The sequence below is a fragment of the Onychostoma macrolepis genome, chromosome 01 (assembly GCF_012432095.1).
Source record: "Onychostoma macrolepis isolate SWU-2019 chromosome 01, ASM1243209v1, whole genome shotgun sequence".
NCBI classification, from domain to species: domain Eukaryota; kingdom Metazoa; phylum Chordata; class Actinopteri; order Cypriniformes; family Cyprinidae; genus Onychostoma; species Onychostoma macrolepis.
Genome location: NC_081155.1, coordinates 29,874,874 through 29,887,835, shown reverse-complemented (window position 1 = coordinate 29,887,835; position 12,962 = coordinate 29,874,874). Strand labels below are relative to the sequence as shown.

Below are 12,962 nucleotides of genomic sequence, written 5' to 3'. Positions count from 1 at the left end.
AGCATATGATGACCTACTTTCAAGTTTTTTACAACCCGAATTCCGGAAATGTTGGGACGTTTTTTAAATTTGAATAAAATGAAAACTAAAAGACTTTCAAATCACATGAGCCAATATTTTATTCACAATAGAACATAGATGGCATAACAAATGTTTAAACTGAGAAATGTTTAAAATGTTATGCACAAAATGAGCTCATTTCAAATTTGATGCCTGCTTCGGGTCTCAAAATAGTTGTGACGGGGGCATGTTTACCATGGTGTAGCATCTCTTCTTTTCAAAATATTTTGAAGACGTCTGGGCATCGAGGTTAAGAGTTTCTGGAGTTTTGGTGTTGGAATTTGGTCCCCATTCTTGTCTGATATCGGTTTCCAGCTGCTGAAGAGTTTGTGGTCATCTTTGACATATTTTTACTTTAATGATACGCCAAATGTTCTCTATAGGTGAAAGATCTGGACTGCAGGCAGGCCAATTCAGTACCTGGACTCTTCTACTACAAAGCCATGCTGTTGTAATAGCTGCAGTATGTGGTTTTGCATTGTCCTGCTGAATTACACGTCATCTACAGGGGAGCATATGTTGCTCTAAAACCTTTATATACCTTTCAGCATTCATAGTCCCTTCCAAAACATGCAAGCTGCCCATACCGTATGCACTTATGCAGCCCCATACCATCAGAGATGCTGGCTTTTGAACAGAACGCTGATAATACACTGGAAGGTCTCCCTCCTATTTAGCCCGGAGGACATGGCGTCCGTGATTTCCAACAAGAATGTCAAATTTGGACTCGTCTGACCATAGAACACTTCTCCACTTTGAAACAATCCATTTTAAATGAGCCTTGGCCCACAGGACACGACGGCGCTTCTGGACCATGTTCACATATGGCTTCCTTTTTGCATGATAGCGCTTTAGTTGGCATCTGCAGATGGCAGAATCATGCCAATCAGTGATGCAATGTCGTCTGAGGGCCCGAAGACCACGGGCATCCAACAAAGGTCTTCGGCCTTGTCCCTTACGCACAGAGATTTCTCCAGTTTCTCTGAATCTTTTGATGATGTTATGCCCTGTAGATAATGAGATTTGCAAAGCCTTTGCAATTTGACGTATTCCACAATCTTTTTACGCACTCTTTCACAGATTGGAGAGCCTCTGCCCATCTTTACTTCTGAGAGACTCTGCCTCTCTAAGACATCCCTTTTATAGCTAACCATGTTACATACCTGACGACAATTAACTTAATTAGTTGCTAGATGTTCTCCCAGCTGAATCTTTTCGAAATGTATTGCTTTTTCAACCCTTTGTTGCCCCCGTGCCAACTTTTTTGAGACCTGTAGCAGGCATCAAATTGGAAATTAGCTCATTTAGTGGATAAAAGTGTAAAATGTATCCGTTTAAACATTTGTTATGTTGTCTATGTTCTATTGTGAATAAAATATTGGCTCATGTGATTTGAAAGTCTTTTACTTTTCATTTTATTCAAATTTTAAAAAGTCCCAACATTTCTGGAATTCAGGTTGTAGAAGGTGCATCTGCAACCATAGTCCAATGCAAAATGGAAACCAGAGACTCTTAAATCAGAGTCATATTTAAACATAGATTTAATTATTATTCACACTAGCAATAATAACATCCGGCTTTACTAGTCCAAAAAGTAATTTTAATGAGGTGAGTGTGCTAACAAAGATTATGTCAGACACTGCAATCTGCTCGGCCCTATTCCAAAGGATGGTGAATAGAGATATGTCATCTATGACATCCAAGTGGTGTCCAGAGAGAATACAGTAAAATAGCTTTCAAAGATTCTGTAATTGGAATAGTTTGTGATGTAGACTTGGTCTGTTGAAGAGAGAATGACTCCATCCTCCATGGGAAGGTGCCGCTTTTAAATTTAAATAATCTTAATAGTACTGCATGAGTGCCTGACTCACTGGGGCTCAAGCCAGAAAGCAGACTGGCTTAAGTCTGCTAGCTACATTGACACAGCACATAAATCACATCACATAGAGACTGTGTTTCCTCTAACTCTTAACTAAGCTCTGCACTTAGCTTAATTTATTCAATCTGCATCTCATTGTTTGCACCTCAGTTTGTCTCATTACTTCAACTAAAAATAGATTTATTAACACTTTTTATACTCCACTTTTATACAGAGTAAAAGCTACCTAACTTAGTACAGCACTATAAAAATGTATGGTAGACACTATACCGACTATTAACTACTAAAAGAGTTGCTAGATTTAGTTTCTAAACCATTTCTCATTTGTTTTTTCCCATTTTAGGACATTGTCCCTATTAAACCACTTACCAGTTATTAATTCCTGCATCAATAAATCATAACTGTATACTTGTGAATGTATTATTTTCATTTCCCATTTGGTTGCACTTTGATTTACAGTATGTACACTTGCAGTGTCGTTAACCAAGAAAGTACTAAGTAATATAAGGTAACTACAATGAAGTTAACATGGGTTAACATACCTAAATACCAGCATGCTTCTGTGAGGGATGTATTATTCAGTATAGCTTATGCTAAATAAAATCTGGAACTCATTTCCCAGGTCCCTCTAGTACTATTCAATTGTTGTTCATTTCCTGCTGTATCTCAGTTGTAATGAGTCCTTGAGCTATGGAAAGGCGCTATATAAAGTAAACATATTCTTCTTTTGTGAATGTCCATTCAATAATCACTATAACTGTGACAATAAATATATATCATTAAAAGTCATAGCTGTATTTGTTGTAACAGTTCAAATGGCCCTCGATAGAGAAGACCACCTATCATGTATGGTTCCAGAAGCCAAAGTGCAGGAAGAATCTGTTGGATAATTTTAGATTTTTAGATATTTTTTTAATATTACATTATATTCCAAATAACACATACAGTGGTAATGTAAATACCAAAGTGAGTGACAGTCAAATAATGCAAGGTCTCCCTGCAGCAAGCTACAGTTAACTCTACAGTTAACTGACATGATCAAAGACAAAATGGTGGAATCTCATGGATTTGAACCTACAATCTAAGATCTAACACATTCAAGGAGGAAATGTAAATTAATTTATGAAATCTTTCACTCTTACAGTATGTGTAGATGTGTGTGTCTGCTTGTTAAATACCTCTTTCACGGTTGCATCATCAAAAAAGATCCATTTGGAAGACTTGCTGTGAAAAGCGAATGCTAGGTAATGTCGACTAGAGTAACAGATCATTCCCACCAGGTGGAGATCTCTCTTCTTGGCATTTTCATCAGTGACTCTATAGAACAGCTAAAGAATAAAGAGAGAGAACAGTCAAACTGACATTTAAAACTCATGGTGAGGATAATGAAAGACTGGAGATATTTTGAAGCATTGTGATTCACAATGTGACACATTTAGTCTACTGCGATATATCAGTAGACTGTAATCTCTCAAAATCAAAATAAAAGGGTAAACTGCCTCTAGCTCAGGGAGTTCAAGCCGATGTACAGGATGGTTTTGTCATAGTGTGCCAAGGTTCAAGATGTCTCCTCTGGTGTAGTGACCTAGACATTATGTGATATTGGCCTGCAGCACTCATATGACTGCTGAGGAGGAAACTGAGGTCTAACAGAGGGGAGTCTGGCTGACTTTAGCAACACATACTTGCAAGCAGCCATGTGGCATTTGAATTCCACATTTGATATTTATGCATGTACAGTGAGGCCACAAAGCTTCCCTCCGCTGTTCCTTCCCGCCTCTATTTCCTTCATTTCTCCTTCACACCGTACAATCACGACTGAACTAAAACGAGGGAATAAATTAGTACAAAATAATCAAATGCGGCCACTAATAATAAGTAGTGGGAACAAATTCTCAATTCGCAACCACAATATCTTTTTTTCTTTCTTTTTTTCATGTGCGAACTCCATACTTTTTAAACATTCTCAAAACATGCTGCATCACAAACTTGTGGAGCAAGTTATTTTAGTATCACTAATATACTATTGCGGTGTTGGTTAATATTTTTTATTAGATTTTATTTTTATATTTTCTGTCTTCATTTAAAGTTTTAGTAATTTTGTAGTGTGTGTTTGTCATTTTATTATTATTTTTTAAATATGTCTATAGTTTTTTTATAGTTTTATTTTAAGTTTTATTTTTTTTTAGTTTGAGTTATTGGTAACACTTTACAATAAGGTGTCATTTGTTAACATTAGTTAATGTATTAACTAATATGAACAAACAATGATCAATACATTTATTACACTATTTATTCATCTTTGTTAACGTTAGTTAATAAAACTACAGTCGTTCATTGTTAGTTGTTAGTGTTAGTTCATAGTGCATTAACTAATGTTAACAAACACAACTTGTGATTTTAATAATGCATTAGTAAATGCTGAAATTAACATTAACTGAGATTGATAAATGCTGTAGAAGTATTGTTCATTCTTAGTTCATGTTAACTTAAAATAAATGAAACCTAGCTGAAATAAAATACTTTTTTTTAATGTTTTATTTTATTTCAGTCAATGTTAATTTTGTTTCAAACGTGAACTTTTTTAATGATTTCATTTTTTTTTTTTTTTTGGTACATCTAATCACAAACATTTAAAGTTCTGAAATAATTTGCATTTAAACATTTTTATACAAATTAGAAAAATTCAAAACAGATTTTTACCAAAAGATTTTTGTCAAATGGTATATTTTTTTACCATTTGACTTTTGGACACCACTCTGCAGTTATTGTTCCAGACACTATAAGGTTAACTCAAATAAAATAGTAAAAATAGTAATAGGTGTTTATTTTTGGACTGGTATATATGCCAGTCTCCCTACATGTTGTTAACTCAATGTTTTGATTTAATAAGCAACGCAGAACATGACACACAGTCATTGAATATATACTGAACAATAAAAAGTGATCCTGAATAAAAATGAATGGAGACAGCTAGAGTTGTGCAGAGAGACTTGACCCTCACCCCCGAGAGATTGAGGTTTGGGCCCAGAGAGCGGATGACATCTTCAGTGAGGTCAGACTGTTCCGTGTCCCACACAAAGCCAATGGTGACGATCTCTGGGCAGTTCATCAGCACACGGCGGATTTTGATACTCTGCCCACAGTTACTCTGCAATGCACAGATCAAATTACACTGAGCAAAATGTCAAGCAAAGGCATACTGATGCAGCATATAATAATAATACTGCTTTATTTGTATAGCGCCTATCAAGACTGGAAGAAAGTGCATATAGGAAAAAAGCATGAACAGAGGTTAATTACAGCAATTAAGTCAAATCAAAACACTACGTGATGAAAATAATGGATAGAGCACTAGGGGTGCAGTTATGATTTACATAATATATATATATATTTTTTAATCTATTTCTCTTCTGAAGACCTTTGAGAAATATATCCAGGTTTAACACTTTTACTACAGTTGCCTGAAGAGACAAGAGGTTAACAGTGGCTTGACGTGATATTTATAAGTGCTACAGTGACGCAACTAAAGCTTTAGGTCATTTCTGATACACTGATGGAATGGACAGCTCTTTCAGGGATATAAGATTATCTGTGCAATCTGTGCACAACTGAAATAAACAATATAAGAAGCCTCTGCTGAATAATATTTTAAATTTGACAGCTGTCAGCCTGAGAAGAAGCAAGAGCTACTGTACATATAGAACTCATCATAGAACTTATTTAGGACAATGTCCATTAATTTAAGGCATGTTTTTATTTGACTTTCTTTGGTTTGGCTTCACGGGTTATAAGCTATGCTTTGAAGTTATCAGACCTGACAAGTAGCCTACAGGTCAAATGGTAGTAAGCAACATTATTACTATTTTCAATTTTATAAAAATAAGACAGTGAACTCAAATATGTCAGAATCTGATGTACATGCAACTAGTTCAAATGAAAGAAAAGCTGATATACAGGGCAGTTGCGGAGATCTCCAATGGTGTTGGCTGCCTGCAGCAGTTCACCAAACATGTCTGAACGCAGTCTGTCTGTCTTCTCCAAGATTCGCTCCACTTGTTGACTGACAAAAGAGCAAAGAGCACAAAGAGGATCATTTGTTTCACTGAACCACTCTAGGTAGTAGACATACTGTACTGCCGACCTCTATTCCACTTTGTTCAAATTAAACTGTAATCCTTCAATGTAAACAGTTCTGTTTTCTGTGAAGCTTTCAGACACTAACCCTGTCAGAATTGCACTTCTGTCCCTTCAAAAGAATGGTTAACATTGGACACTATTCATAAAAGCATATACAATATTACTTAGAGTAGATTATCGCTTACAATAGATTATTTCACTCACCATAGGGCTGTGGAGGACACATAGTGCACAAGCTCAGTGAAGGGAAGAGGGTCTGATGATGCTCCACAACTACGACAAACAAACTACAGAGGGAAAGAAACTTCTGTGAGAGTGAAGCGAGGTCTAACCATACCAACAAATAATACAGAAATCTGCCATTGTAATGGATTGCCTTGGACTGACTTCATGTCTCAAAGACTAACACAGAAAACACTGAGAATAAACTGTTATTTCAAGCAGTAGCTGAGTGAGTTTTAGTGAAAATGGAAAAAGAAGGGAAAACAACATCATAGTACCTGCTCATAGAGAGTCATGGCAAACTTTTGGTGGGTGATGCACGATTTGGAAGTACAGATTTCTGTGGCTGAATCAGAAACCAGGTGCATGTGTATCCTTTCTAAAATGTTCTCCTGTCTCCCATAGTTTACCAAACAGATGGAAAAAGAAAGCAAAAAGGAAACAAAGATCATTGATATATCAGACTCTATTGACACAGTTATTCTTAGTGCTAGCCTCAAACTTCTTCATGTTATTTTTGAAAAATCATTGTTATTATTAGAGACATCAACCTATCACAAAGTAGGTCAAACAACACAAAACAGCTACTTAAAATAAAGCACATTAATGGCACCAAACGGATTAAAATTATTCAAAGCAAAGAAAGAAATAGTGAACAATTCTATTGGATTGCTCCAAAAATCAAGCAAATTGACCGTGTTTTAATAAACACTGTTACCATAAGAAATAGGTAATAAGGACAATATATATACATTCTAATTAGACCTTTCACCATTTAGCTTTTCAGGATTTTTACCACACAAGAGTCAAGCTAGAAAGACTTTAAATTCTCATAATTTACTTACCCCCATGTCATTCTAATCCTGTATTTTTTTTTTTCTTTTGAGGAAAATTTTGAAAAATGTCTTTTAATGATTTTTCTCATAGTGGACTTCACTGACTTTCAAAATATCTTATTTTGTGTCCCACAGAAACAAAAATAATGTCAATACAGGTTTGGAACAATATGATAGTGAGTAAATAATGACATCATTTTCATTTTTTTGGTGAACTATATTTAATTCCGATGTGCAGCTTTTACTATAAAATGCAAACATTTAGGCAGTGCCAAGACACTGCAGAACTCATGAAATCTGGCTTATACCCCTGCACAGTGCATACATAACTGTTTGTGATGGTCACAAGTGAATGTCATTTGGACCCTGATCAACTGAGATCAGCTGACACAGTGATGATGTATAAACCACTTTAACCTTTCCACTTTAACTTCCCAGAGGTGCATACATTTAAGCACACTGCCATATAACTCCAGTTTTAATAAAAGCTTACTGAACTTAGAAACCAGACATGGGCATTAGCCTTAAATAAGGTCTAAACTTCAGTAGTCTCTTTTGCACCACAGCTAAACAAAAAGTATAAGACATTTTATCTCAAGTACATTGAAATTCTACATTTACATATACAATATGCATATACATGTTTTCTCTGAGGTCAAACATACAAAACACTCTGCTGCATCATCCATAAGGCCCAGCTGGAAGCGCTGCTCATCTTTAAAGGTCTCAGCCAGAGCATGACGCAGGGTATCTGACGGCAGAGCCCGCTCTCGACTCTGCTGGAACTGACAGAAGATGCTCTATGAAAAGAAACAATGCAATAATCCTCACATACAAACTCTGCAACGCAGTATGCACAATTCAGAAATGTAATATGCTTCCTTGAGAAACAGTTTTGAAACATTGTAACTTTGGTTGTGTCTCAGAACCCAGTAAGCCCAGACTCACAGTTTGTTTACTGTTTACGAGAACAGCTTTATACACAGACAACATCCTAACCATAATGGAAGTGCATAACTGATTTGAGATGTTTTTCATCGGAAGAATCTTCATTAACAGTCACTGACACACAGCACATAAATAGCACGCACAATAGACCTGAGTTAATGCTGACACTTGATTCTTACATTGTAATATATGTCTAACAATCATAAGTAGAAAAATAAATGTAAAAAAGAAATAATAAATAGTGGATACCGGTACAAGGACTAGTCAATAATCTAGCAATATGTCACTCACATGAGATCACAGCAATTAGCAAATGACAACACTCCAGTTATCAAATCTATTCCAGATGGACATATTTTGAAATAATTTTCATATCATAAGCACAGAAATTCAAACAATGAAGCCTACTAGGTTTTGAGACATTTGAGCCTTCATGTGTGTACCTTTAAAGCACAGAAAATACAGGCATCACCCAAGCAGAAATGGCCAGAGAGCTGTCGTAGGCTCCTCCTGAAGATGTCAAGCTGCCAAAGAACCTGTAAGAAACAGGGCTTTAGTTTGCATAAAATCAGCCTGCCATAGTGCGCCATGTTGAATCATTTTGCACCCTTAATGAAAAACTATATATCAACTTTTACAAATAAAGTCTCCAAAAGTGGTTTTTCACAGCGATTCCATAGAAGAACCTTTTGTGGTTCACCAAAGAACCTTTCGATGAACAGTTCTTAAAAGAATCATTTGTCTTAGTGTGAAGAACATTTTAAAAATCAAAAGAACTTTTACTATATGTGCAGTAGGTTTCAAAGATGCTAAAAGTTCTTCAGGGACTTGATAGAAGTCAATAAAGGACAATTATTTTTTTAGCAAGTTCCCACCATTTCCTACAACATCTGTGAGTATTTGCAACTTTGACTTGCATTAGCATTACACAGAATATTTCACATTCACTATTTGCGAAATCCCACACCTGCACATGTTATGAGTATTTACCAGAACATCACTCACCTGCACAGCACTGTTGAGAAAGCAGCTGTTCTGGCCTGGCTCATTAAGAAGACCTTTGGTCAAAGCGAGAGAGATCATACTGCCCGGCTGGTAGGACTTGCCCAGCCCTGTCCCACTCCAGGCACCTGTACCAGCCATGTTACCGCCAGGCTTTTTAAATAGTTTGACCCATGCCATGAGGTTGGAGCCTGGCCCTCTCCAGCAAACAACCAGAGTCAATTACTGAAGCAACTTGAGGTTGATGCATCTGTTTTAGGCAACATTAGTTCTCAGCAGTCCCTGTACCTGGCAGAGAAGACCAACTTCACGCTGCCCCACAAAAAGAGCCAAATACACTGCACTGGACTTTTTTTCGATGTGCAGGATTTGACAGCACACCATTTGGATATAAGGAACCATTCAAAACAGTAGCTCTTTATTAAGTGTGAATATGTGACTTTTAGCCACAAGTTGGGGCACGTTGCTTTATCAGTCCAGCAGTTACTATGACAATGATCACACTCTGTCTCCTCAGTATGTGTGGATTCATCTGCATCCAGGCACACTGGCAATAAGAGGATGGATGCAGATAGAAGAACAAATCCATTACTTGCTTCAGCATTTCCAGCAAAGTCAATGGAGGTCACTGAAGGGGGTCATTCATAAAGGCTCCTCAGGACAGGCACTGAAGTAGAACACTGGCTAACAAAGGAAGACCTACAGAGAGGGAGAGACACACAGAGAAGGGTTGGGGGTGCAGTGGGTGAGCAATATGAAGAGACAAAATCAATGTTGTTAAACAGAAAGCTATCACGGTATTACAGCCATTTTGTACACAGAAGTATTACATAAACTCTGATGTCATTTGCTATTAGGGTCTACATATTCTTCTGTACACAAGGTTTATAGATAATCTTCATGACAGGGTGGTTTGTTCTTATACCATTCATAATTGGGCATAAAATGTATATAAAATCTGGGCATTCGCTTGTGAATTCAAAAGAATTGTCAAAAAGAAATCCCATTCGTATGTTTTCATTAAATCTGCTTAAAACCCATTGACAGGTCCTCAGTCTTCATACATTATTTGTAGATATATTAGTATTGCTGTGATCATTCTCTAAAGATCCCACCTTCTCGCACACCACAGTTGGTTGATTAAGTACAATGCCTGCACTATTGGTCATTTCCTTTAGTGAGTATGAAGACAATAGGTAAACAAACACAGACATTTTGGGTAATTTAGAAAGCCTAGCCAGGACACATCCGGAAAATGGATATATGGTCACTCTGTCTGTAGACCAATAGTTCATAAAATACATGCTGACTGCCTTGACTTTTTACTGGTTGAGCTCAGAAAGAAAATCCAGGTCAAAGTCTAAACATTTCATTAGACGTTATCTCTGGTATTCACCTCAGTGTTGAGAGGCACAATGGCAACAGCAAGATAAAATATCAAAACAGCTGCTCTAATGGTCTTTGGTCAGCAATGTTTAAGACAGTACTATCTAAAAAACATGACAGCAAAAAACAAAACAAAAACAAAACTGAAATATAGCTGAAAAATGTAGGCTGCTACTTTAATGAAGTACATGAAACGAACTTAGTGACTGTCTATAGTCTGTTTATAATTGAGATCTTTTTTGTGTGGTTGACTTTTATCCATTGCCCAAAGAAACTGTTAGCTTATTTGATAAACCATAACTCATTTACTATCTTATTTTTTTTTATTTATTTTTTTTTTTACCGTTTTTACTGCATCCATGGATCAAAAAATGTAAATGTTTCTGAAAACTGCCCAAGTGTAGAATGGCTTGTTCCTTATTTAACATTCTTCTTTTATTGTGCCAAAAAGAACTGACCGGACAATGCAACCAATTCAGTTAATGAGTTTTCTTTATGCATCACTTGCAAAAATGCATATCTATCATTCTACTGAGTTTAAATGATAGTATTACATTTTATGCATAGATTAACTAAAATAAATCTCAACAAATATGTTAAATGAGTAATATATACAAAGAGTTGTACAAGCAAGTCACACAGATGCTGCTTAACATATTCAAAGTAGAAGGTACAAATACTTTTGTGGTGCATTTGCAACACAAATATCTCTTTTGAATAAAGAGAGAATAGCTCTTTTTTCCCCCAAACTTAACATCCAGTTCTTTTATACTTTTGTACTGATGTCACTTAACAAATAAATATTGATGTTTTCTAATATATTTTATTATCCTTGTATTTATTTTAAAATGTTAAGCCACCAACATTTTGTTTGTCATAAAATTTATGATAGCATTAACATGGCAACAAACAACAGTAAGTGTTGAGAAATTTTATGAGCTGGCATTGAGATACTTTGTTTCTATGCAACAACAAAAAAATCTAGCTTCTACTTCTAATCTTGTGTTTTTAGTAATCATCTCTCATTTGCAGTACCACATTTTTAAACAGGAATGCACTGCTTGTACTTTGACACCTCTGAAATTCATTAAAGTTTATTCAGAATGAAAAAGTATAGTGATAACATGTCTGTACACATGTGGTATTTATGTCGTTATTTGTTATTATTACAGTGTAGTATTGCAGCTACTGTAGCTTTTTGAGAAGTTTAGCCATGTCATGATGTCTGAAACTAATGATTGTGTAAGGATATCTGACTGGTGTTCAATGCTAAGGGGCAATCCTCTACCCGGAGTCTCTGTGACCAGGGTCAGGATGAATGTAGAACTTGTTGCCGCAGTGTCGCAGTATATTACTGTAAATGCTGGACCATTGCCATGGCTACCGCATGAAGATGACGGGCTGTAGGCAGCTGCAGCACTGATGCTGAATTCCTGCCTCTTCATACTAAAAATGCAGATTTTCTAACAGTATGAAACATTGAAGGGGTTTCTGAAGAATTTGCGTGGTTCTCACAAGCACTTGAAAATGTACACTGGAGAATATGATGCTCTGGAGTTTACCAGAGTAAATACTGTAACAAGTATACATTATTAAATTGCTATGCAGCTGTTCATCATGGAAAACGGTGCTTACTAGAATAACTGTTTGTGGTAGCCTACTGTTATTTTTATGCCTTTTTAAAACGAATACTTAAAATACAGTGACAAAACTATCAGAAAAATATTAACAGAAAGATTTGTGTGTCTAGCTATATGAGCTCATTTGTCATTAAAAAGCGCAGTGAGACTGCTGAATAAAAATAGTTTTCGTGTTTTAAGTAGTTATGAAACAGAATTCATTATTATGTTGTCTTGTAACAGTATCTGCATAACATGACATGATAAACAAAAGCAAAAATGCGCTCAGCATGCCGTTACACCTGTTTCTGCGCATGCGCATCAGGTGACCTGCACTATGCCGCATTTTGGGGTATTAGAACGCGCCTATGATGCCCCAAAATGCTACCCATGTAGGCAGCTAGCTAGGTTTTGAGACGAAGTCATTAATAAATAACAACAGCTCACCTACACGTGTCCAGTAAATTGGTAGGCCTGCTCAAATCCTGCGTTTAGAAGCGTATTTATCCACGTCTGTACATAAAGAGCTGAGTTCATTATGCACGTCCAGCTCAAGTTACTTGCTGTCGGAATCCTTCATTGCTCAGCGTGACATAAAGCGCAGTAAATCCATATGGTCAAAGATCCTCTTACAGGCCTAAACACAATAACACCGCAGTGCTGTGTCCATGTTAATGCATTCCTGCTCCTCCACACTCATCGGCATGAGGGTTTATCCGTTCAGGTCCTGAGCTGGAGATTATTCTGATGGATGTGGAGTTAGACGCGCTGGCTCCGCCCCTCATATACCGCTACACTATTTACTGTCATTCCGCAGGAATAACCCGCGTGTGCGGAGGGCGTGGATTCTCACGAGACCCAGCAAAACAA

The 12,962-nt window shown here is 36.6% G+C and overlaps 1 protein-coding gene across 2 annotated transcripts in view; it reads right to left on the bottom strand.

The window, feature by feature from the left end:
* usp53b (ubiquitin specific peptidase 53b) overlaps window positions 1-12,962 on the bottom strand; it is a 29,396-nt gene extending 16,434 nt beyond the window's left edge. Inside the window, exons 1-9 of one of the 2 annotated variants that reach the window (XM_058783792.1) lie at window positions 12,540-12,962; window positions 9,091-9,786; window positions 8,529-8,621; window positions 7,803-7,937; window positions 6,580-6,693; window positions 6,284-6,366; window positions 5,897-6,002; window positions 4,944-5,090; window positions 3,118-3,267 (exon numbers count right to left, since the gene is read on the bottom strand). In XM_058783792.1, the coding sequence (XP_058639775.1) occupies window positions 3,118-3,267; window positions 4,944-5,090; window positions 5,897-6,002; window positions 6,284-6,366; window positions 6,580-6,693; window positions 7,803-7,937; window positions 8,529-8,621; window positions 9,091-9,267 (1,005 nt within the window). In that variant the 5' untranslated portion in view covers window positions 9,268-9,786; window positions 12,540-12,962. The remainder of the gene's footprint in view (window positions 1-3,117; window positions 3,268-4,943; window positions 5,091-5,896; window positions 6,003-6,283; window positions 6,367-6,579; window positions 6,694-7,802; window positions 7,938-8,528; window positions 8,622-9,090; window positions 9,787-12,539) is intronic. The other variant, XM_058783802.1, reaches the window with a different exon arrangement.